The sequence below is a fragment of the Tamandua tetradactyla genome, chromosome 3, assembly GCF_023851605.1.
Source record: "Tamandua tetradactyla isolate mTamTet1 chromosome 3, mTamTet1.pri, whole genome shotgun sequence".
Classification (NCBI taxonomy): Eukaryota; Metazoa; Chordata; class Mammalia; order Pilosa; family Myrmecophagidae; genus Tamandua; species Tamandua tetradactyla.
Window position 1 is genome coordinate 207,013,157 of NC_135329.1, and position 26,516 is coordinate 207,039,672.

A 26,516-nucleotide genomic window follows, 5' to 3' on the forward strand; every position below is an offset into this window, starting at 1 on the left:
TTTGTTCCCCCATTATTCATCTTTATTCCATATGTTTTACTCCTCTGTTGATAAGGTAGATAAAAGGAGCATCAAACACAAGGTTTTCACAATCACACAGTCACTTTGTGAAAGCTATTTATCATTTTGCAGTCATCTTTAAGAAACATGGCTACTGAAACACAGCTCTACATTTTCAGGCAGTTCCCTCCAGCCTCTCCACTACATCTTGAACAACAAGGTGATATATATTTAATGCATAAGAATAACCTCCAGGATAACCTCTCGACTCTGTTTGGAGTCTCTCAGCCACTGACACTTTTTTGTCAATTTTGGCTCATTTCACTCTTCCCCCTTTTGGTCGAAAAGATTTTCTCAATCCCTTGATGCTGAGTTCCAGCTCATTACAGGATTTCTGTTCCACGTTGCCAGGAAGGTCCATGTCCCTGGGAGTCCTGTCCTATGTAGAGAGGGGGAGGGCATTGCAAACTCTGTACATTTTAAGCCTTAGTTCTCTGTTCTCTACCTCTCATCCCTTCCCCTGGTAGCCTATATTCTGGATTCTAACTCTGTGAATTTTTTCAGAGAAGTTTTATATGAAGATGAAGGTTTCCGAAGTCGGCAGTTTGCAGCCTTAGTGGCATCAAAAGTGTTTTATCACCTGGGGGCTTTTGAGGAATCTCTGAATTATGCTCTGGGAGCAGGTGACCTCTTCAATGTAAATGATAACTCTGAATATGTGGAGACCATTATAGGCAAGTATTTTCCATTTGGTAAGGCTATATCTTATCTGCTTCTTAATTGCTATAATGCATATAGCTTTTATTTTTTCTAAATTTTTGATATTGTCCAATTTGATATTAATTGGAAGCCTATAATCTTTCTATGTAATTTTATAGAGGTTAGGTTTTAAATGTGCCCTTCTGATATGTACTTTATTATTTTTTGTCAAAGCAAATAGGAGCATTAATAACAATAATAATTAATGAATAACTTACCTCACAAAATATTTAAGAATGAATCTAAGAAATTATTCTAGAACAACCAACTTAACAAACACATAAAGCTACTTATCTTAGCAGTTAGGATTATCTCATATGTACTTACTTCACACAATCAGGACTAAGGGTTATTTTGAGTTTTAGAGTTCAGAAAATGATATTTACAGATATTTGCTATTTCAGTCCCTACCATAAGAGTTTTAATTTGCTATAATCTAATAGACATGCTGTTAAAAGATTATATCAGATTACTATGAATAACAAAAAGGAGATAATAGCAGTTTTTAAAGGTTTTTAAAATATTTTATTAATATCCACTGTTATTTTTCACAAAAAAACATTAAAAAAAGAAATATCCACACACATACAGTCCAACCATATTATATAATCGATATTCTTCATCATGATCATTTTAAAAATACTTGCATCACTCCAAAAAAAAAGAAAAAAGAACTCATACAACCTGTACCCCTTACCCCTCCCTCACATTGACCCACAGTATGTCAATCTACTCAGTTTTTACTCGGCTGTCCATACTCTGGATAAAAGGAACATCAGAAACAAGGTTTTCACCATTGCATAATCACACTGTAAAAGTTATATAGTTATAGTTTTCTTCAGGAATCAAGGCTACTGGAACACAGCTCAGCACCTTCCGGTACTTCCCTCTAGCCACTCCAGTACACCATAAAGTAAAAAGGGTTATCTATATAATGCGTAAGAATAACCTCCAGGATAACCTCTTGACTCAGTTTGAAGTCTCTCAGCCACTGAGACTTTGTTTTTTCTCATTTCTCTCTTATCCCTTTTGGTCAAGAAGGTTTTCTCATTCCCATGATGCTGGTCCCAGCTTAACCTGGGAGTCAGGTCCCACACTGCCGGAGAGATTTATACCCCTGAGAGTCATGTCCTACTTAGTGGGGAGGGCAGGGAGCTCCCCTGCCAGGTTGGCTTACAAAGAGAGGCCATATGTAACCAATAAAAGAGGCTCTCTTGGGTGACTCTTAGGCATAATTATCAGTAGGCTTAGCTTCTCCTTTGCAGGAATAAGATTCATAGGGGTGAGCCCCAAGATTGATTGCTCAGCCTATTGAATTGGTTGGCCCCACTGCTTGCGAGAATTATCAGGCATTCCCCAAGTGGGGAAGTTAAATATTTCCTCTTTTCTCCCCAGTCCTTCAAGGGGACTTTGCAAAATTTTTTTTTATTCTCTGCCTCAATTACTGTGGGATATATCAGTGCATCACACTAACCTCTACAAACTGGCAAGATCTAAGCACTCACTTGTTTTTAATATAAGAAAACAGTAGTGAGTATTTGCATTGTGCTTGGTACTGTGCTAGTCACCACCTACCATGGTTTATTTCACAGCTACCCTTTGAGGAAGGAGCAAGCCTTGTTTTACAAATGAAAAAAACTCAGGCTCTGAGACCATTGAAGACACATAGCTATTAAGTAGGAGGTTGAGAATACAAAATACTAAAATCCATACTGTTTCTACTAGTAAGCATTTTTTTTCCCCATTTGTTTCTTTACTTTAATATGCTGTCATGTTTCAAAAAGAGTTTGAAGTGAGGGGGCAGTACTCCGCCAAGGTTTTGGATCCTCCTTCTCCTGTGTCAACCAGAGCAGCTCTTCAGTATAAAATTTTGTTCAAAGATTTTGTAACATTAAAAAAAGGATAGAGAGGAAAGTATGGTAGCCCATGACAAACTCTGGGATCTGTCCTATAACTATGTGTTGAAGAGTGCTTTGACAACTATTGCTTTTTTGTTTCTTTGCTTTGTATATATGTTATACAGTAAAAGAAGGTAAGGGGAAAAAAAGGGTTGAGAACTCATAATCCAGTTGAAAAAAGGGATTGCCTACCCTCAGACATGCCTTTATGAATATCATTTCTAGCAGACACATTTGGATCATAGTTACAGAGAGGTCAAGTGTATATTCTCTGTCAAGAATATACAATGTAGATATACTGATTGCTGATTAAGAGGGGAGCTGTATTGTTCACCCTAACTCTTAAAAGGAGAAATTTGGCATTCTCTTTCGGAAATTGAGAAATGTTGCATAAGGTGGTTTAATTGAATTCCTCCAGATGTCCCAGAAAATCTGACTAGGATTCTTTCTTCACATATAAAGTTTTTGCTATGAGAATGTTGCAAGTAACCTTACTACCCCAGAGGGCTCCTTTAGTTAGGGTTTTCATCTATGCATCCTATGGAAAGAACAAATGGTTATAAAGTATAAATCATATCATTTGAAACCAGAGCACTTTGCCCACGCTGTTAAAATGGAACGTGGGAGTGAGGTTAGATACATTTACCTCTATTATTTGATGGATTTGGGATGACTGTTGATAACTTTTTTCTTTGACTTTTTTATTGTATAATATAACATATATACAAAGCAAAGAAAGAAAATAGCAATAGTTTTCAAAACGTTCTTCAACAAGTTGTTACAGGACAGATCCCAGAGTTTGTCATGGGCTAACATGCCATCATCTCAGATTTTTCCTTCTAGCTGCTCCAGAACATTGGAGGCTAGAAGGAATAAATATTTTTTTATCATCACAATTGACTGTTTTTTTTCTTTTTGTGTGTGAAAAATAACATATAGGATTTAACAAATGAATATGATTGTAGTGCGGTGCTATAAAATTTATTGCTTTTTTGTATATATGTTATTTTTCACAAAAAGAAAAAAAGGGTAATTGTGGAAAAAAAAACTACAATGGGAGCAGTGCAAGGGTAACTCAGTGGTAGAATTCTCGCTAGCCATATGGAAGACCCAGGTTCAGGTGCCAGACTCTGTACTTCCCAAAGGAAAAAAAAAAAGTGAATTATGATGGAAATTAGAAATAGTTAGAAGTGATGAAAAACTAAAGATTATATAATGTATGTTATGCAGTTAAAGTATTAAGTTTATTTTATTACTATATGGGCCTTTCTAAAGAGAAAGGATTAAAAATTTTAAAAAAGTAACATGCAAAAAAAGCAATAAATTTCAAAGCACATTGCAACAGTAAGTTGTAGAACAGATTTCAGAATTTGTTATGGGCTACAGTTCCACAATTTTAGGTTTTTACTTCTAGCTGCTCTAAGATACTGGAGACTGAAAGAAATATCAATATAATGATTCAGCAATAATATTCATTTGTTAAGCTCTACCTGCTCTGTATAACTCCACCATTACCTTTGATCTTTCTCCCACTCTTTAGGGGTATTTGGGCTATGCCCATTCTGACTTTTTCACGTTGGAAGGGGCTGTCAGTAATAAGGGGTCGTGAGATGGAACTAGCTGATGTTCTGGAGAGGCTGGCCTTTCAAGGATTCAGGACTTATCTTGTCCAGGGACCCATCTGAAAGTAGTAGGTTTCTGGAAAGTTACCTGAGTGTATGGAACCTATAGAGAATCTTATATATTGCCCTAGATGTTCTTTAGGAGTGACTGGAATAGTTTTGGTTGGGGTTTGTTTTGGTAGGTAGCAGTGTCTAACTGAAGCTTACGTAGGAGTGACCTCCAGAGAAGCCTCTTGGCTCTATCTGAACTGTTTTAGCTACTGATACCTTATTTGTTATACTTCTTTTCCCCCTTTTGGTCAGGATGGCGTTGTTGATCCCACGGTGCCAGGGCGAGACTCTTCCCTGGGGGCCATCTCCCACATTGCCAGGAAGACATTGACTCCTGGATGTCATGTCCCACGTAGAGGGAAGGGCAATGATATCACTTGCAGAGTTGGGCTTAGAGAGAGTGATGCCACATCTGAGCAACAAAAGAGGTCCTCCACGACTAACTCTTAGGCATGCCTATAGGTTGGCTAAGTTTCTCTGCCATATACGTAAGCTTCAGAAGAGCAAGCCTCGAGATCAAGGGCTTGGCCTATTGATTTGGGTGCCCCTAATGTTTGAAACAGTATCAGGGGTTTCCCCGGTGATAAAGTTTAATAGTTCCCTGTTTTTTTCTCCCAACCCAAACTCAAGGGACTTGGCCGATACATTCTAGGATGTATCCAGGCATTACATTAAGCTGTACAGGATTAAAAACCCTCATTCTTATTCTGGGCTCCCTCTGTTTCGATTATTTAAAATGAGCTATCCAGACAGGTTGAGTTAGATTATGTTCTACAGAAAATTTAGTTTCCAGACAAAATAAACCTTTCTTCCTTTGCTCTCAAAGAGTAACTGAGGTTCTAAAATATAGAAAATGTCTTTCTTACCCCTGTGTTTTGAATTACCTTAATCCCAACCTGATCAGCTTTGTTCTTATCTCTAAATACTAGGTTACACATGTATAAAAGAGCCTCTCAAAATCCAGAAATAATAATTACCACTCTGGACTGCTATAAGAGCTTACAATCTATGCCCCTGTTTTCTTAGCATTTTCTAAAGGAGATCATAGAATAATTGTTCTTTGGTTTCTGGCCTATTTTGCCTCACCAAATGTCCCACAGATTCATTCATAATGTTGCATGCCTCACAACTTCATTCCTTTTTGCAGCAGCATAATATTCAGTCATACGTATTCACCATTGTTTGCCAGTCTACTTTTCAGTCAGTGCATCCTTCAGCTACCTACATTCATTAGTCATCATGTAAAATGCCCAAAATCCACAGTCCATCAACACTCAATTTTTGATAATTTAGTTGTTCCCAAGAGAAAGATAACCAATAAACACACCCTCACCAAAAGGGAGATCTAAACCTTCCCTTAAATCTTGTCCCTCTCCCCATTATTTACTACTGGTGTTGCTGTGGTTGATAACTTTTTTCAGCAGTGATCTGCAAATGCTTACAGTGCCACCATTTTACAAATCATTATACTTTCAAGCAAGACTGTTGGTCCATAAAGTACTGAGATCATTGATGTCTTTGTTTCTAAACATTATATATTATCTTAACTTATAGATTGTTGATCAATAGACCAGCTCTATCTGTTTTTGCTTATGCGGAAGTGGGGCTCATCTTTCTAGTTTTGTAGGCACTGTTAAAAATTATTTTAAAATGTTAAAGAGATTTGTGAGGGGGGTATGCAGAGTGAAATTTGGAAAAGGTTTCTAAGGATCTTATTGAATATCATAAACAGTATTTCCAGAAAATTCAAGACTAATAAATAATCCTCTCCAGGTTATGAATAGACCTTAGCTGTTGTTCTAGTTTGCTAGCTGCTGGAATGCAATATACCAGAAACGGAATGGCTTTTAACAAGGGGAATTTAATGAGTTGCTAGTTTACAGATCTAAGGCCGAGAAAATGTCCCAATTAAAACAAGTCTATAGAAATGTCCAATCAAAGGCATCCGGGGAAAGATACCTTGGTTCAAGAAGGCTGATGAAGTTCAGGGTTTCTCTCTCATCTGGAAAGGCACATGGTGAACGCAGTCAGGGCTCCTCTCTCGGCTGGACAGGCACATGGCGAATACGGTATCATCTGCTAGCTTTGTCTCCTGGCTTCCTGTTTCATGAAGCTCCCCGGGAGGCGTTTTCCTTCTTCATCTCCAAAGGTCGCTGGCTGGTGGACTCTCTGCTTCGTGGTGCTGCAGCATTCTCTGCTCTCTCTGAGTCTCTCTCTCCAAAATGTTTCCTCTTTTATAGGACTTCAGAAACTAATCAAGACCCACTCAGATGGGTGGAGACATGTCATCCCCTAATCCAGTTTAACAACCGTTCTTAACTAAATCTCATCAACCAGGGAGATGATCTCATTACAGTTTCAAATATACAGTATTGAATAGGGATTATTCTACCTTTATGAAATGGGATTTATATTAAAACATGGCTTTTCTTAGGGGACATATATCCTTTCAAACCAGCACAGCTGTGAATGAGGTTGTGGCTATGGCGTAAATGTGGTGAATGAGAATATCTCAGAAACACCTGGAAGGTCCTTTTTTTTTTCCCTCAGGAATATAAAGTAAGGAAAACACCCCGCATGTTGCTGTTCTGAGGTTCCTCTCTCATGGGGTAGGGGCCACATTTCCTCACTTCACCACAATTGGCTTAGAAGGCTCATATCAGGAGCATGGTAAAGATGTTACAACCAGAATTGTTTAAAGAATACTCTGTGACTGCCACTTTGTTCTCATGAACTATACCTGGACCTGCATGAGTGTACCTAGATAGACTCCAAATGTGGTGTGTTTTAATTTGTCAACGTCCTCTGCTTCCCCCAAGATATAGAACAATTTTGTATATTTCTAATGGCCCAAGTTTTTTATGTTAAGTCATTTCTGTTTCCTGGGCTATGTTCAAATCATTTATGTTTCCTAGGCTTTGGTTTACAACTGTAAAAACAAGACTCCCTATTTGAAAGGGAGAAAGATAGGGCAGGCCACGGTGGCTCAGCAGGCAAGAATGCAAGAATGCTTTCCTGCCATGCCAGAGGACCTGGGTTCGTTTCCCGGTGCCTGCCCATGTTAAAAAAAAAAAAAAAAGGAGAAAGATATGCCAGTGAGTAATAGAAAGGTAGCTACTAGTGTCATTCCTGTTGGGTGGCTATGTATCTTCTTTATGAAGAAGAATTCCCTTCTTTGGTTGTTCCTAGAAAGTTTTAGATGTGATTGCAAAGCAGTCTAACTAAGTTGTAAACAGACTTCAGATTCACAATAAATGTGTTGTTCACACCCTTCAGTATGCCACCCCATCCTCTTTATCTACTCGAGACATTGTGAATGTGAAAGTCGAATTGCATACATGATACTTCTGCATGAATGTCCAGATACCCTCTGAAGGGAAACAATGAGTTGAGACCTAACGTTGAGACAGTTAGATTTAACTGATTTGCTGCAATTGTTGGAAAAGTTTTTGGAAATTTTCTTTTAGGATTACCTTTAGAATCTGTGGCACATCTTAGGTCATTTTTACCATTGTGCTACAAAGATGATTTAGGCATAGTACCTATTCTCAAGGAGCTAGTAGTATTGATATAAAGAAGTATAATAATATATAGTGTTATTTTATTTCCTCCATAGCAAAGTGTATTGATCATTACACCAAACAATGTGTGGAAAATGCAGATTTGCCTGAAGGAGAAAAAAAACCTATTGACCATAGATTGGAAGGCATTGTGAATAAAATGTTCCAGCGGTGTCTAGATGATCATAAGTATAAGCAGGCTATTGGCATTGCTTTGGAGACACGAAGACTAGACATCTTTGAGAAGACCATATTGGAGTCGGTAGGTAGATGATGTAATTCTGAAGATTATTATTGTTGGGGAATGAGCAAAACAAAGTATAAAACTGAAAATCACATGAAATAGTGAAAAAAAATCTAGTTTAGAAATACCAAGAAGCTCTATTGCCAAATCTTTTATTTTTATATTTATATATGAACCTTGGTTGTGTTTTGTGTTCACAGAATTTCTGTTTATGTTTTGCCACATTTCTTTGATAACTTTAAGGTCTTGCATGGGGCAGTTCTATTAATTACCCTGTCCTTTTTAAGATGACTATATTAATAAACTTTTTTAATGCATTTATTGTGACTAAAACTAATTCACTGGTGTTGATTACATTCACCATGTTGTGCTGCCATCACCACCATCCATTACTCCAAGTGCCAACACTTTTCCATTGCTCCAAGCAGAAACTGTACCAATTAAGCTTTGACTTTCCATTCCCTACCCTCACCCTGGCCCTGGTAACCTGAATTCTAGTTTCTAACTGTGAATTTGCATATTCCAATTATTTCATATCAGTGATATGATACAATATTTGCCCTTTGTGTCTTGCTTATTTCACTCAACATGGTGCCTTCAGGGTTCATCCATGTTATAGCATGTATCAGAACTTCATTACTTTTGATGGCTGAATAATATTCCATTGCACATATATACCGCATTTTATTTATTCACTCATATATTGATGTACATTTGGGTTACTTCCATCTTTCGACAGTTGTGAATAATGCTGCTGTGAACATTGGTGTGCAAATATTGGTTTGATCCCCTGCTTTCAATTATTTTGGGTATATACCTAAAAGTGGGATGCCTGGTCATATGTAATTCTATACTTAACTTTCTGAGAAACTACCAAACTGTCTTCCTTAGCAGCGCAGCTGTACCGTTTTACATTCCCACCAACAACACATGAGTGTCCCTATTTCTCCACATCCTCTCCAAAACTTGTGATTTCCTTTTTTTAAAAAAAAAAATAGCCATTTTCCTGAATATGAAGTGGAGACTGTAGATTCTTTCCCAGTTTTCATCTTAAGTGGTTAAAATTTGTAGTTTTTATTCTTTAAGGCTGCTCAGATGAGTCAGGAACATGTATTAAAATAATTGAGTTCCTAAGATATAAGACTTCAGTACCTAGTAATGATAATAATCTTTAAATTATTTCTTTCAGAATGATGTCTCTGGAATGCTAGCTTATAGCCTCAAGCTTTGTATGTCTTTAATGCAGAATAAACAGTTTCGGAATAAAGTTCTAAGAGTTCTAGTTAAAATCTATATGAACTTGGAAAAACCTGATTTCATCAATGTTTGTCAGGTAATTACATTGCACCACACCTCATTATTATAATTGTTTCAGACAGGTATCTCATTTGGTCTTCACAACAGCCGTGTGAAGACAGAAAATGGAATCGATACTTTCCTGATAAGCTGAGTCTCAGAAAACTGAAAAACTATTTTGTTATAATATATTTTTCTACTTACTGCTTTCTTCATTTTGAAAATAATCCAGGTTATTTAAGGACATTTTTGAAATTGCAAAAAAGAAAAGAAGGTAGAAGAAAAAATTAAAAAACAATATCTATGCTATGCCTCATTTTAAAAGGAATTTGAAGTGTAAAAGTCCATTATAGTTTTGTTACCCAGACACATTTGGGTATGTTTTGTCTGTTTTCATATATGAATTTGCTTGTACAAGAAAAAAATTTCAGACAATACATAAATTAAATCTTTCTTTTTCTTTAAAACTGGGCCTTTTCCCACAGGTAATGCATTGCTTTTCCCCACTTATCAGCACATGTAGATCTCCCTCTTTCTTTTTAATGGCTACCTTATATTTTATTGAATCAAGGCTTTTTGGAGTTTTGTTTGCTTCTAAATAATCAACAGTAATTATTTCATGGTGTGATTTTTAAGATTCACACTTTAGTAGATGTTAATTGTCTCCCCTTCTGTATTTATGGTGTTAAACTGCTTTACTAGTTACAGAATTCGTATTATTTGAATAAAAGTGTGTTTGTAAACCGTATGGGAGCTAAAAGTTAGGAATAAAACATTTTCTTAAAAAAATAAATATATGTATACATATATATAAATGTGTTGAGCAAATGGAATACAAACATATGGATCTGAAAATCTTATATGAGAAATAATACTTCCCTGCCATCTTCTGTCTATTTCAATTTCATTATCATAGGCAATTTTATCTCTTTTAGCTGTTTTATTCCTTGAGCTTTTAAAATTTTTTTAATTTTTTGTTATTAATTTAAAAAAATTACAAGAAACAAACATTCCCAACACATACACTCAGCAATTCACAATATCATCACATAGTTGCATGTTCATCATCATGGTCATTTCCCAGAACATTAGCATCAATTCAGAAAAAGAAATAGAAAGACAACAGAAAAATATAACAAAAAAAATTTTACATACCATACCCCTTACTGATCCCTTTCATTGATCACTAGCATTTCAAACTAAATCTGTTTTAACATTTGTTCCCCCTATTTATTTTTATTCCATATGTTCCTCTCATCTGTTGACAAGGTAGATAAAAGGAGCATCAGACCCAAGGTTTTCACTATCACACAGTCACATTGTGAAAGCTATATCATTATACAATCATCATCAAGAAACATGGCTACTGGAACAAAGCTCTACATTTTCAGGCAGTTCCCTCCAGCCTCTCCATTACATCTTGGATAACAAGGTGATATCTACTTAAGGCATAAGAATAACCTCCAGGATAACCTCTGGACTCTGTTTGGAATCTCTCAGCCATTGACACTTTGTCTCATTTAACTCTTCCCCTTTTGGTGGAGAAGGTTTTCTCAATCCCTTGATGCTGGGTCTCAGCTCATTCTAGAGTTTTTCTCAGTCCCTTGATGCTGAATCTCAGCTCATTCTGTGATTTCTGTCCACTGTTGCCAGGAAGATCCACACCCCTGGTAGTCATGTCCCATGTAGACAGGGGGAGGGTGGTGAGTCTGCTTGCTGTGTTGGCTGGAGAGAGAGGCTACATCTGAGCAACAAAAGAGGTTCTCTTGGGGGTGACTCATAGGCTTACTTTTAAGTAGGCTTGACCTATCCCCTGTGGGATTAAGTTTCATATGAACAAACCCCAAGACTGGGGGCTCAGCCTATAGCTTTGGTTGTCCACACTGCTTGTGAGAATATCAAGAATTCAACCCGGGGAAGTTGAGTTTTCCTTTTAGCTGTTTTATTCCTTGAGCTTTTAAAATTAAAAAAAAAAATTATTTTGCATTTTTCAAGTTTTATTTTTTGAACAGGTATTATATTCACATATTTGTAATTCAAAATGTAGGAAAATAATGTACAGTGAAGTCATCTTCCCACCCCTTTTTCTTAGTTACCAAGTTTCCCTCCCTGGAGGCAAGCCATATCAATTATATATATCCTTCAGTTTAACATTTCTCAATGTTCTAACTTCACAAATATTTTGATTGTGAGTAGTCATTCAGTGGTTATACTTCAACATACTTAAGCGTTTCTCTGTTACTAGTCATTTATTTTGTTTGCTATTCTTAAATTTTTAATATCCTTGATTAAAGTGTTGTTTTTTTAATTTAGTTACTTTCTTCTAAGAGAAAATTTAAATTGTGTTCCTGAAAAGAAAACCCTGACTTTATTTGATGGTTTTGTTAAAACATGGCAGATCATATGAGTAGTAAGAGCGGTGCTTCAGACATGGTAATCTTACTGCCTCTTGTCCTGAACTGGTACAGTCCAATGTGTGTTAAATGAGTGAATGATTCCCACAATATAAGAACTTTTATAATTTCTTGAAGAAATTCTTGAAGATTTTGTTGACCTAGTTATCCTCAGGATGTGGTAAAAGCAGAAAATACAGATTAAGGAGCATTTATATATATATTATGGATAAGATTTCATGGAGCCAGAATTCATTCAACAACTAGTATTGAACACCGCTAATTTTCAGACATAATACTAGGAGCTATCAGTATAATTTGTATGGATTTTCTTATGAAAGGCTTTCCCATTTTCAGGAAGCTTCAGCTAGTACCAGGATCAGAAATACAGTGCTAGACTAGATAGTAGAGTGTGCCAGTTTGCCTATGATTATATTTTAAAGTTTTTGTATATTAACTATTTTCTCACTCTCTAAATATTTTGTATTTCATTTATTATATAATTGTTCTTTGTTTCCATTTCAGTGTTTAATTTTCTTAGATGATCCTCAGGCTGTGAGTGATATCTTAGAAAAATTGGTTAAGGAAGATAATCTCCTTATGGCTTATCAGATTTGTTTTGACTTGTATGAAAGTGCTAGCCAGCAGTTTTTGTCATCTGTAATTCAGAATCTTCGCACTGTTGGCACTCCCATTGCTTCTGTGCCTGGATCCACCAATACGGGTACTGTTCCAGGAGCAGAGAAAGACAGGTATATGTTGTTTTTTTTCTGCACCAGAACTAATTGAGCAATGTTTATTTCATTTTGGGAATAAGCAGAATATTTATAGAGTAAATTCTAATTCTAAGAATAAATATATTTTACTATTTGCTTTTTTTTTTGCTTGGGCAGGCTCTGGGAATCAAACCTGGGTCTCCAGCATGGTAGACAAGAATTCTGCCACTGAGCTACTGTTGCATCGCATTCTATTTGCTTTTATAGATTGATAAAATCTTATTTGGCTGTTGCTCTGTTTTGTGCTGTGCTTGGCACACTAAGGGAAACCAAAGAAATGAAACCTTCTGGAAAGAAATACGAGTGATTGGTAGAGAGAGCCTACTGGATAGCGTTTGTGCTATCTAAGCAAGTAAATGAAAAAATCTCTGGTGGAGTAGGTAGGCTAGATTTTGTGTGTGTGATTAGATATATTATCTGGGTTAGATATTTGGAAAGAAATATTCTCAACTTTTTGTCTTCTATTAGAATGAAATACACATAAACCTAAGGTTGATATTGTATTAGATTTTGTTTTCCTGTATTTTCTGTATACGTTTAGACCACTTGAAAATGTTTTAAGTGTATCTTAGTTATCCTTGCTTATTTCCCTTTTAAAGTTGTCCGCATACTAAAAACTAAATGAGATGTCATTCCTCTCTCAAACCTCCAGTATGTTCCGAACAATTTCAAGTAAAATGTTAAGTGTTTAAACTGCAACTACAAAGCCATACGTCATGTAGCCTCTGCATACATAACTTCCTCTCCTACCACTTTCTTCTTTACTCACTACCTTCAAACCTCACTGGCCTTCTTCCTATTCTTGAAACATTGCCTCAGGCCCTTTATATTTGCTGTTTTCTTTACTAAGATTTCTCTTTCCCTGTCTAATTTTGATAGCACTGCCCTCTCTTTTTTTCTGTTCTCTGCCCAAAGGCCTTCCTAGATCCTATCTGAACTCAGCATCCTTTGTTGTTCTCTAATCTTTTTATGGTGCTTTATTTTCAACTGTAACATTTTTTACTACTTTGTTTTATATATTTATTTGTTTACTATCTAGTCTCCTTCATTAGAACGTAAGCTACCTTTGGGTAATGATTTTGTCTTGTTTAATGACGAATAACCTCATGTAGTGGAGAGTTTTGTATACACCTGATGCTCAGAAATACTGTCTGTTGGAGGAATAGATGGAAAAAAATGTAGCAGGAATATAAATTATAGCCAAAATAGTCTGTAGTTGTCACAATGTTATGTTTGGTGTGTCCTCAGTTCTATAATTTAATTTGAAGAATTTTTTATAATTGAAATACCTCTTTTAGGATTAGGTGAGATAATTTTGCTTTAGTGACTTTTCTTATCTGGAGTCCTAGTTGGGCATGCTGAAAAATATATATGTGTGTATTTGTTTATTTGGTCTTGGCTCTATAGCAGATTGAATCAAACTCTTTTACTTTATTTCGGTCAATATTTTTTGCATATCTGTTCCATGCATAACACTATTTTAGGGATTGTCGAAGATAAAATGTATCTTCTAATCCCACATCTCAAGGACTACAGTTTGAAGAGCAAAGACATATGAATTTGTCAACTAGTACTAGAAGGCCAGGTGATCTACTTTATAGCAAGTGGTATTCCTGAGAATCTTCGCATAAAAAAGATCAAACCTTATAATAATTGTTCCAAGGGGAAAATAAGGGCTTGTCTAGAGAAAGTAACACAATAATCAAGGTATTTCTTCCTTGCAGGAATTAAAACATTATAGATATTGTTTATAGCTGTAACATATAGCCCTAAAACCTAAATAATCTTTAGCAAATTGTAGCCCTTGACTACTTCTAGCATTTGCTTAGGAATATTTGGCCTCTTTCCCCCTATAAAAGTCACTGAGACAGGCAAATAGGTATTCTCTGTTTACTATTAAAGAGTCAGCACTGTCCCAAGCATAGTGTTATTTACATATTTTTCTTACCTTTGTCACCTATATTTGGGATAAACAAAGCATATAACTATTGAGATAATAGCTGTGATTGAAGCTCTAGTAACAGCTTTTTTCTCCTGCAGTTAGTTGTGCTAGATTATTAGCAACTCTAAAAGCATATTGGGTTTACCCATTAGTTCTAGATTTTATGTGTGTGTGAATTTATACATTGTATGTGTATATTAGTATATATGTTAGTAAACATATTGCTATATATATTAGTATATGTGTTTGCATATGTGTATGTGTGGGTACGCACACATATATATATATATATGCGAAGATATGTATATGTTTAGTGGGTGTGTACATGTGTGGAACTGAACTATGAGAACTCCAGCTATGGGAGAAATGCCTTGGTCTCAAAGATCTAAGAAACATGGTATTTTGTGATTTTGCTAGTGTCTGGTTTGAGTCATGGATACTGTAAGATAAAATAATTATGCTGGTATATAACAGGAGTCATCAAATTTTTTCTGTTTAGGGCCATGTAGTAAATATTTTAGGCTTGAAGGTGAAATAGTCTCTGTAGCCACTACCCAGCTTTTCTATTGTATCATGAAAGCAGCTGTAGAAGATATGTAAACAAATGAGCATGGCTGGATTCCAATAAAAATTTATTTTCAAAACAGGCAGTAGGCAAAAACTAGTTATAGTTTGCCAACATATAGGGAGAATTTAGCTAATATGCCTATTTTCTTACCTCTCTACATCTTAACATGACTTCCCTATTTTTTCAAGCTTTTGTTTTTAAATATAACACGAATACAGAAAACCATATAATGATATAGAAGGATTTGTTAACTTTGGCACTAATGGCATCTTGGGCCAATAATTCACTGCTATCCTATGCATTGTAGGATGTTTAGCATCATCCCTGGCCTCTCCCCACTAGATACCAGTAGCACCCTCCCCCCCCACATTCCTCCTTCAGTGGAAAAATAAAAATTTGACTAGATTAATGCCTCCTGGAGGATAAAATCACCCCAGGTGAGAACCACTGTCTAGAAGTACATGTAAGTTTATATTGGAAAGGCAGGGTACATGCTTGATTCTTTCCTTTTATTTAGCAGGTTTCAAATTAAAGGAATTTCTTTCCTCCTATTTTCCAAAGATGACCAATTAGTTTTATTTATTTATATTCTATAAACTAATGGACTGAAACATGTTTGATATATTTTGATTCATTGCCATTATTATCCTTATTAATGCTCAAATTATTCCATTTTTGGCTAGTGGAAGCTTTTTCAGGTTGCCTTCTTAGACCTTTGACATAATCCTAGTAGGCTTTAATAGCTTCCTTACTACCTAGCGTGACAAGATGTTCCAGACCTCTGCCCCAGACCTAGAATCAGCCATTTCTCCAAGAAACTCTGTTATCTTCAAGTAGGAAATATTTCAGCATCGCAGACTAGGTGCTGAGGATGTTCAGGGCTTCTGGGTCATCATTGTTTCTAGGCCTTTTCACTGGATAGAGTAGTATATATATATATATATATATATTAAAAACGAACAGCAGTGCTTGCTTTGGTGGCACATATATACTAAGATTGGAACGATACAGAGAAGATTAGCATGACCCCTGTGCAAAGATGACATGCAAATTCATGAAGCGTTCCATATTTTTAGAAAAAAGAAAACAAAACAAAAAAAAAAACAGCAGCAACTAAAAAACAAACAAAAGACACAGAGAACTCATTTATGCAGGAGAAATGTACAATTCAATTTCAGGACTACATACAGGGAGAATTTAGATATGTTTTCTTAATTCCTTCTTTCTTACATCTTTATCTTCATTCTTCCATATTGAGAATCCTAGTCTCAGGGACACCAGGAATAGTGTGTAATTATTCTGCCATGCATGGAATAACACATAAGTACTCATTGCTTTGCCCCACACTATGCAGACATTTTTAGAATAACCACTAATGTACCACTCAGTGCAATTAATTGAGACAGTTAAGAATTATTTTTCAATATACTCTTCCCAGTCTCTTCCCTTTTTGTCTCCACAGTTATATTTACAGAGTAAGAGTATTTAGCCATAGTCTATTTTTCTCCCCTGTAACCCTCTTTTAGTGTTAGCTCCATATATAAATTAAAAAAATGCTTACCACAAGTCTTTTTATTAACTATTGTCCGATTATTTTGGTTTCTGAAGCTTATTCTCTAACAGATTGCTCAGTAAGTGCTCACAGACATTTTATTTCCGAGTTTCTACATGTCCATGACAGTTTACTGCCTTTATACTAGAAAGACAGTTTGCCTGATTGACAATCTAATTTCTTTCCATTATCAGTCATTTGGTGTTTTTGCCAGAATGCTCAAAGGATTTTTTTTCTCTCTGAAGTCCTCTTATTTTACTAAAAGAGGTTTTGGGGTTGATTGTTCAAGGTTGACTTTTCTTGATATTACATTTTTCTAGGTATGTGATATATACTTTCAAATGTAACTTAAATCTTTTTTATTTCAGTAGAATTTTCTTAAATTCTCGATTTTTAGTATTTGTTTTGTTCCCTTGCTTTATTTTTCTTCTTAGGACCTCCTGTTATACATATGTTGGGTCTTCTTTGCCCATCTTCTGTATTTGTCACTTTCTTTTGAATCCTTTTCTGCTCATCAATTATTTTTCCTTTAGTAGAGTAATAATTTAAATACAGTAAGATGCATAGATCTTAAGTATGCAGTTCATTAATTTTTGATGAATATTAACACCCATGTAACCAATACCTGCATTATCATCCCAAAAACTTCCTTTGTGCTCCTCCACAGTCAACTAAACTGCTCCTGAGGCAGCCTTTGGTTTGGTTTTAGTTTTGCAAGTTTTTGAACTTAGAAAAATAGTCATACGGCATGTATTCTTTTGCTTCTGGCTTTTTTGTGTGTGTGCAACTAGAATGTCTGAGATATATACCCATGCTTGGGATGAATCGGTAACTGATTCCTTTTTATTGCTGAGTACTGTTTCAGTGTATGAATGTATCCGTTTGTTTATCCATTCTTCTAGTGGACATTTGGGTTGTTGCCAGTTATTGACTATTAAGAACTTTCTTGTACAAGTCTTTTTTTGTTAACAGTTGTCTTAATTTCTTTGGGGTAAAATATCTAGAAATGGAAAGCAGAATCACAGTAGGCATATGTTTTCCTTGTTAGGAGACTGCCTCACTGCTTTCCAGTGTGATTTTACCGTTTTACCCTCCCACCTGCATTGTATGAGCAGTGTTCTACATCTCTGCCAATATTTGATGTTGTCAGTCTTTTAAACATGTTCGGTGGTGTAAAGTGGTATTTCATTGTGATTTTAATATGTCATTTGTCATGTATGCATCATTTGTCAGATATGTGGCACAAATCTTTTCTCGTGGTCTTTGCTTGCCTTTTCATTTTCTTAATGGTATGTTTTGATGAGCAGTTTTGTTTTTGATGAAGTCCAATTTTCCGTTTTGAGAAAATTCTCTGCCAACACAAGGCTGTGAAAATATTCTGCTATGCTTTCTTCTAGAAACTGTAATTTTATGTTTTACATTTAGATCTACGGTAGATACTAGTTTAATTTTTTATATATAGTGTGAGGTGAGGTAGGAGAAAAGGTTCATTTTCCTTCCCACAGGGATCTCTCATTGTTCCAGCACCATTTATTTAAAAAGCACCATTTATTTAAAATTCCCTGTAGAATTGCCTTATAGCCTTTGACAAAAATAACTTTGTCATGTTTTTGTGTTGATGGATTTCTCTGTTCTTTTCTGTTGACATTTTTGTCTTTCCTTACACCAGTACCACACTGCCTTTTTACTTTAGGTTTATAGTAAGTCTTGAAAGCAGGTAATATAAGATCTATTTTTTTATTTTTATTTTTAAGATTATTTTGGTTATTCTAGGTCTTTGCATTTCCAGAAGTCTTCAGTGATTTTGATTGCGATTGGGTTGGTTCTCTTCAGTTTTGGACATGTTGAAATTCTTATAATAGTCTTCTAATTCATGAAAGTGGCATATTTCCCAATTTATTTAAATTTAATAAAATTCTTTCTCAGTAGTACTTTGTAGATTTCAGTGTAGAGGTTTTGCATATCTTTCCTTAAATTTATTCCTATGCATTAAAAATGTTTTTGATGTTATTATAAGTAGCATTTTAAATTTTGGTTTCCGGTTGTTTGCTGCTAATATGTAGACAGTGACTTTAGTATATTGCTTTGAATTCTGCAACCTTGCTAAATTACTTATTAGGGCTAGTAAAATTTTTTGTAGATTCCTTAGGATTTTCTACATAGGAATTGCATCTTGAATAGAGATAGTTTTACTTCTTCCTTTGTAATCTTTTTTTTTTTTTTTTTTTTTTTTTTTTGCATGGGCAGGAACCGGGAATCAAACCTGGGTCTCTAGCATGGCAGGCAAGAACTCTGCCTATTGAGCCACCATGGCCCACCCTGTAATCTTCTTTAAAAATATTTTTTAATGCAATTTTATTGAGCTACATTCACATATGGTATACTCTTCCTTTATAATTGTTATGCCTGTTTTCCTCCTCTTATTTTACTGCAATGGCTAGGATTCTCAGTACTTTGGGTAGAAGTGATAAAGAATAGACATTGTTACCTTGTTTGCAATCTTACAGGAAAAGCATTTAGTTTTCATTTGTTTTTTTGTATGCTGTGTGGTGGGGGTCACATTTCATTCTTTTTTGATGTGAGTATCCTCTTATTGCAGCATCACTTATTGAATTTTTTGTTTGTTTTGGTGTTTCATTTGTTTGTTTGGGAAGTGCACAGGTCGGGAATTGAACCCAGGTCTCCCATAAGGCAGGCGAGAAATCTACCACTGAATTACCCTTGCACACTCTCATTTGTTTTTTTGTTTGTTTGTTTGTTTTTTTTTGCATGGGCAGGCACCGGGAATTGAACCCAGGTCTCCAGCATGGCAGCCCTCATTTGTTTTTAAATGTTTTCCTTTTTCTGTTTTTGTCATGGCATTATGTGTTGTGTTTATTTGCTCTTGTGTAGCTTCTGAATTAATCATCAGTTGTGAAAATATTTTCCCTCTTTTATTTCTAAGTTTTTCTAATTCTAATATGTAATATTTAATATTATGTGATTTTCAATGTATTTTTTAAATAGTAATATTGTGTGGGACTTTACTTTTCCTGTAGTTTATTTTACTGAAATTGAGTTTCCTGAATTTTTAGAGGGAAGGCTCATTATAGAATAAATATTCTGATTTCACTACTATCTTAGTTTACCTCAGTATTTAGTATTGCCAAATACCACATGTGTTGGCTTAACAGGAGTTTATTGGCTCACGATTTCAGAAGCTGTGAGTCCAAAATCAAGGCATTAGTAAGGCTAAGCTTTCATGCCAGGAGTCTTTGGCTTTCTGGTACTGTTTTGCTGGCAATCTTTGAGGATCCTTGGCTTCTGTTTCACGTAGTGATGTCCTCTCCTTCTTCTTCTGGTTCCTGCTACCTTCTGGCTTACTTTCTAGCTTCTGATTTCTTCTCTTTCTAACACCTCAAGTAATATGATTTAAGGGCAACCCTGCTTCACAGCTGGCCATACCTTATCTAAAAATAAGATCTTCAAAAGATCCTATTTATAATAGATTCGCACCCACAGACCCAAAATGTGTATGATGGAGGAAATAATTCAGCCTACCACAACTGCTTTCTAGAATTTACTCTTCTGTTGTATTTGTGGCATACTAAACAAAATGGTGGCTTACATTCTGAGATCTAGCTCTTGTTTCTTTTCCCACTTTTTTTTTTTTTTTTTTTCCCACATGGGCAGGCACTGGGAACCGAACCCAGGTCCTCTGGCATGGCAGGCAAGCATCTTTGCCTGCTGAGCCATCGTGGCCCGCCCTCTTTTCCCACTTCTATTTGGACCTTCTTTTACATTTGTCTCCTTTGTCTCTGGCCTCTTAATTTGCCTTGCCTTCAGTAGTGATAGTCAGCATTTTCTCCTCAGTATGGGTCTTTGACCTAAAGGGGCATTTGGGCTGATTACTTTTAAAAGTTCTTAGAGCCCCAACTACTTCAGCCCCATCTGGTTTTGTAACCAGTGGTGGTTTGTCTCCAGCTAGTGGTGGTTTGATTGTGTTTCGGAATTTTAGGAGGTACTGTATCGCTTGGTTTTGTTATATTTGCTGTCTGTGGATTTTGCTATCCTATTTGCTTTGTGTGTTTTTATGAGTGTATTTGGGTGAAATTCAGTAAGGGGACTTTCCTTCATCTTCCTAGAATCCTCTTTTCTATTTCATAACAGTAATACTTATGAAGTAATTAAACATTTTTTTCTTTAATTTGGACATGATTCAGATCTGTGATGTAAACAGATTGGCTCACATGTTCTTTTAGAAAAGAATTGTTAGACTAGTGACTGTTGGTTCTCTTCATTTTAGTGACTCAATGGAAACAGAAGACAAGACAGGCAATGCACTTGTGGGGAAGACACCAGAAGTGGTGAGTGTACTTTGTAAAGTTGAGATTTCCATTTTACAAATATTCCCACAGTACGTTCTAAGTTCTTTTAAAGTACTACACACCTACCTTTATGAAGGTTTATTGTTAATATCAGTACCAAAGTGATTTCATAGAAATGTATTTTCTGTTAAAAGTAAAGTTTTAAAAATTGATTCAAGAAAGCACTTCATTTTAAAGAAATCAAATCATTAGGTCCTTACCAAAGAATGAACTCTGTCCAGAATAACTCCAAATTACCTGTCACAGATGAGAATAAAGCATGGACTCTGACAAATAAAAGGCTGTTTACTGTGTAAGGAGGCAGGTTAGCTGTTTGTTTGTTTAAAGCAGTTTTATTGAGTTATATTCATACATCGTACAATCCAAAGTATACAATCAGTGGTTCACAGTGTCATCACATAGTTGAGCTTTCACCACCACAATCAATTTTGAACATTTTCATTATTTAAAAAAAAACAAGAAACAAAAAAATATCCCATACTTCTTGTCCTCTTCTATTATTGACCCTCAGCATTGGTGTAGTAGGTTTGTACCATTGATAAATGAATATTAAAATATTTCTGTTAACTATAGTCCATAGTTTGCAAAAGGTGTGTTTTTCCCCTGTACCATTCTATTATTAACTCCTTGTAATAGTGACATACATTTGCCATGATTATATTATTATTTTATATATTTTTTATATTTATATTAATCACAGTCATCATCCACCACGGCATTCACTGTGTTATACAGTCCCATGTTTTATCCTTTGGGTTTCTTTCTAGTGACATACACTAGAATATCAACCACAGTCATATAACACATAATTCAGTCCTGTTAATTACACTTACCATAACGTGCTACCATCACCTCCATCCATTTCCAAACATTTAAATTTAACCTAGCATATGCACAAATGGTTCAGTGATAGAATGCTCACATGCCATGCGGGAGACGCAGGTTCAGTTCCCAACCTGTGCACGTACAATGAACAAATAAATAGATAAATAAATTCAACCTAGTTAAAAATTCTACACACATTAACCATCATCTGCTCCCCATTCTCTACCCTTATTCTCTCTCCTGGTAACCTGCATTTTAGATTTTAACTCTATGAGTTTACTTATTATAATTAGTTCATATTAGTGAGATCATACAATATTTATCCTTTTTATGTCTGACTTATTTAATTCAACATAACATCCTCAAGGTTCACCTTGAGGTCAAGACTTTCCTTCTTACTGCTGAATAAAATTCCATCATATGTCTGAACCACACTTTGTTTATCCATTCATCAGTTGATGGATATTTGAGTTGTTTCCATCTTTTGGCAATTGTGAATAATGCTGTTCACATCCCTGCTCTCAGTTATTTTGAGCATATACCTCAGAAATAGTGGGATTGCTGGATCAGGTGGTACTTCTATACTTAGCTTCCAAAGGAGCCACCAAACTGCCTTCCATAGCAGCTGTACTATTTTATATTCCCACCAAGAGTGAATAAGTGTTTCCATTTTACCACATCCTCTCCAACATTTGTAGTTTTCTTTGTTTAATAGTGACCGTTTTAGTAGATATGAAATGTTGTCTCATTGTGGTCTTGATTTGCATTTATCTGATAGCTAATGATGTCGAGCATCTTTTCATGTGCTTTTTAGCCATTTATATTTCCTCTTTGGAAAAATGTCTTTTCAGGTCTTTTGCCCATTTTTAAATTGGATTGTTTATCTTTTTATTATTGAATTATAGGATTTCTTTATATTGTCTGTGAATATTAAACCCTTATCAGAAATTTCCAAATATTTTCTCCCATTGAGTAGGCTACCTTTTCATCTTTTTGACAGAGTCCTTTGATGCACAAAAGTATGCAGTTTTGAGGTGGTCCCATTTATCTATTTTTTCTTTCATTGCTTATACTTTGGGTATTAAGTCTAAGAAACCATTGCCTACAATGAGATCCTGATGATGCTTCCCTACATTTTCTTCTAGTAGTTTTTATGGTCCTGTCTTTTGTACTTAGGTCTTTGATTCATTTTCAGTTAATTTTTTATGAGGTGTGGGATAGGGGTCCTCTTTGATTCTTTTGAATATGGAAATCCAGTTCCCTTAGCACTATTCATTGAAAAAACTTTTCTATCCCAATTGCGTGAACTTGGCAACCTTGTCAAAAATCAGTTGACCATAAATGGCACTAATTATTTTTGATGTTTATATTATTCATGGTGTATGGGGAGACTGGGGTAAGGATTAGAAATTGGACTGTTGGATATAAATGTTTTCTTCAGAACTTTCAGTTTCTGATGCTCCGGGTAGCAGATAGATTTCAGTTTTTCTTTACCTGCAAGGTGGATTGCTTCTTGAATGTCAGCTTGGCAAAGTTGTGTTGATAATTTGGTAGTTCATGAGTTCACGTGTATGTATTGATTAAAGATATTTTCAGTTTTCTCCATTTGAAGTAGGAAATTTCTTACCTAAAGTTTAAGCTGGCCCTGTATAAAACCGTTTTCCTGCATGTTATCAGTAATTAGTTAGTTCTTTTCTAATTAGAAAAGAAGTAAATAAATTATTCTTCTAAAACAAATGAAAATATGTTTTCTAGATTCTCCTGTTAAATCCTACTTTGAAAATGTGCATTTTCTTTGTATCCTGTATTTTAGTTATGTGCATGGACTATGTAATCTCACTGGTTTAGGGCTATTCAAATAAAAATGGCTTACTGAATTTCAGTAATGTATGAATTTTCATTCTTTTTTTTGTTTCAGCAGAGCCCAGAGCCGAAGGACCAGACTTTGAAAATGATTAAAATTTTAAGTGGTGAAATGGCTATTGAATTACATCTGCAGTTTTTAATACGAAACAATAACACAGACCTCATGATTCTAAAAAATACAAAGGTAGGAAATTTATCTATAATGAAGGTTTTTTTCATTTAGAAAGGAAAGGGAGTGAGCATTGATTGACCTTCTGTTTTTATGCTTGTCCCTCATTGAAAAGTTTAGTACATGTTATTTTTTCTTTATATACATAGTGGATGAATAGCCCAATCAGAATATGAATATGGTTTTTTTATGTATGTTTCCCACTAAGCATGAACTACTTGAAGGCAGAGATTGTTTCCTGGTTATTGCAACTATTCCATTACTAAACAGTTCTTTGATATTCTTGAAAATTGTCATATAATTTTTTGCAAAAAGATAAAATCACTTAATTTTCATTTATGCCAATTATTTGAAGCTAGTCTTTAAAATACAGTCTCGTTAAAAATAAACAGCATTACTTTGGTGACTGGCAAAGGCACAATGCTGGAAGAGGTGCAGCATTGCCTGTTGGTTAACACAAGTCTTGGAGACCTTGGGAAAGATGCTTAAGAAAAATCGTACATTAAAATATTCAGAAGCCAAAAAATAGCTAAAACTAGCTACTACTGACCTCAAGTTCAGACCATAAACAAAACTCTGTTCAACTTGCTAGTTTTTATAAACTAGCTATTTAATCTCTATAAAGAAATATCCAAGATCTGTATTATAACTCTCAGTTCAATTTATTCATGCTTTCTCTAATAAATAGGGCAGGTCTGTGTGTGTGTGTGTGTGTGTGTGTGTGTATACATGTGTGTTGATGCCTTACCAGTTATGAAAATCTTTATTTGTTTTGTAGGATGCAGTACGGAATTCTGTATGTCACACAGCAACTGTTATAGCAAATTCTTTTATGCACTGTGGAACTACCAGTGACCAGTTTCTTAGGTAAATATATTTAGGGTTTCCCACTTTGGATTAAAAATCATCTTTATCAAAGACTGTTTTAACATGTCACATGAATGTGGAAAGCTTCCCCTGCCTGCACTTCTGAATTTTAAATTAGATTTTTGCTATTTTGTATATTTTTTTCATTGTGTGTGTCTGCTTGTTTTAAGGTAAAATTAACTTCCTCTATTAGTTGGCTTGAGTAAGGGCTTTCGAAGGAAAGATATTAAGATCTGAAAGATTAATATAATTTTGTTTTTCTTCATAATGGAATTATATATGATGCATGAAAATAGTAATCCTCAAAATTTTAAGGACAACTCAGGAAGTAAAACAGAATTAACAATAATTTGAGATCCATAAAGTAAATCCATTTGAAAGATCCCAGGTCTGATTTTTTAATATCATTGAACATAGTGTTAAAAGCTTTATGAAATTCATCTGTTTCAACAGTATTACTAAGTTTTTTCTTTTTTTACAGAGATAACTTGGAGTGGTTGGCCAGAGCCACTAACTGGGCGAAATTTACTGCCACAGCCAGTTTGGGTGTAATTCATAAGGTAATATACACTGATCAGTATGAGCAGGCATCAGAACAGAATCAATTTTTCTGGGTTAGGAAAATATAAAGACTATAATTCATTGACAAGTACATTTTGTTAAATTGAATCCACCGTCCTACAAAGATTTATAAAGATAAAGTAAATAAGATTTATGCATGTGTGTATGTGTCTTTATGTATTTATTTTTAATAAAAGGTAGAAATCCTTTTCCTATGATTACTGTGGCTTTTCTTAAATGATTAATTGAAATAATTATTTGCATAGCTTTAGATAAATTTAGAAAAATGTTATAAAACAAGAGGGAAACGTGAAGCGTTGGTGATAATATTCTAATCAGAGTGTGACTCGGTTTCTTAAAAGTTCTCTCATTAGAGTGATAAGGTTGCATGGGAGAGAGCTCCCACTTTCTTTTTCATGAAATGAACATTCTGGAGAAAAAGGTAATAAACATAGGAAATGTTTCATATTTTTTCCTTCTCCTTGTGTTGCTGATTCCATTGTTATGGCTCAAATTCACAGGGTCATGAGAAGGAAGCATTACAGTTAATGGCAACATATCTTCCCAAGGATACCTCTCCAGGCTCAGCGTATCAAGAAGGTGGAGGTCTCTATGCCTTGGGTCTCATTCATGCCAATCATGGTGGTGATATAATTGATTATTTGCTTAACCAGCTTAAGAATGCCAGCAATGATGTAAGTATTAGAATGGAAAACTAAATTTCCCCTACTTTAAAGTCCAGAAAAACATTATATTTATGAAGTTATTTTCGTTTAGAAATTTTATGGGATTTTAGAATACTCAAAACAGTATTGTTCTCAGAGTTTTTTTTTTTAAGTCTATTTCCTTTGCTGCTGTACAAGCTAAAGTTGTGCTTCTCAGTACTTTAAAACCTGTGTGTGACAAGCAAAACAAAGAGCCAGGTATTTGTAAAACATATCTTGTATTTCCATACTTTAGAGTCTTAGAACGTATTACCGTAAGTGACCTTAATGATCATTTAGTCTAACCCTATCATTTTACAGGAAAACTAAGGCCCAAAGACCTTGTATATACTCCCTGAAATATCAAGTGTCTTGCTTCTTTTGATCTTTAATACATTTTTTTAATGTAATTCTTTTGGAAAAACTTAGTAAGCAGGCCCATTTTTATTTTAAGGGGCTTTAGAATTTTTTATTTTAGAGTAAACTAGTTTAGAAA

General features: G+C 35.0%; 1 protein-coding gene and 1 non-coding gene across 3 annotated transcripts in view; both read left to right on the plus strand.

The window, feature by feature from the left end:
- PSMD1 (proteasome 26S subunit, non-ATPase 1) overlaps positions 1-26,516 on the plus strand; it is a 111,607-nt gene that overhangs the window by 8,639 nt on the left and 76,452 nt on the right. The window contains exons 4-12 of one of the 2 annotated variants that reach the window (XM_077155409.1): positions 565-734; positions 7,947-8,152; positions 9,324-9,467; positions 12,349-12,575; positions 20,947-21,007; positions 23,772-23,903; positions 24,667-24,755; positions 25,237-25,315; positions 25,838-26,011. In XM_077155409.1, the coding sequence (XP_077011524.1) occupies positions 565-734; positions 7,947-8,152; positions 9,324-9,467; positions 12,349-12,575; positions 20,947-21,007; positions 23,772-23,903; positions 24,667-24,755; positions 25,237-25,315; positions 25,838-26,011 (1,282 nt within the window). The remainder of the gene's footprint in view (positions 1-564; positions 735-7,946; positions 8,153-9,323; positions 9,468-12,348; positions 12,576-20,946; positions 21,008-23,771; positions 23,904-24,666; positions 24,756-25,236; positions 25,316-25,837; positions 26,012-26,516) is intronic. The other variant, XM_077155410.1, reaches the window with a different exon arrangement.
- Positions 16,075-16,183, plus strand: LOC143678442 (U6 spliceosomal RNA). The gene has a single exon (XR_013173251.1). It is a non-coding gene; the product is annotated as a U6 spliceosomal RNA (small nuclear RNA).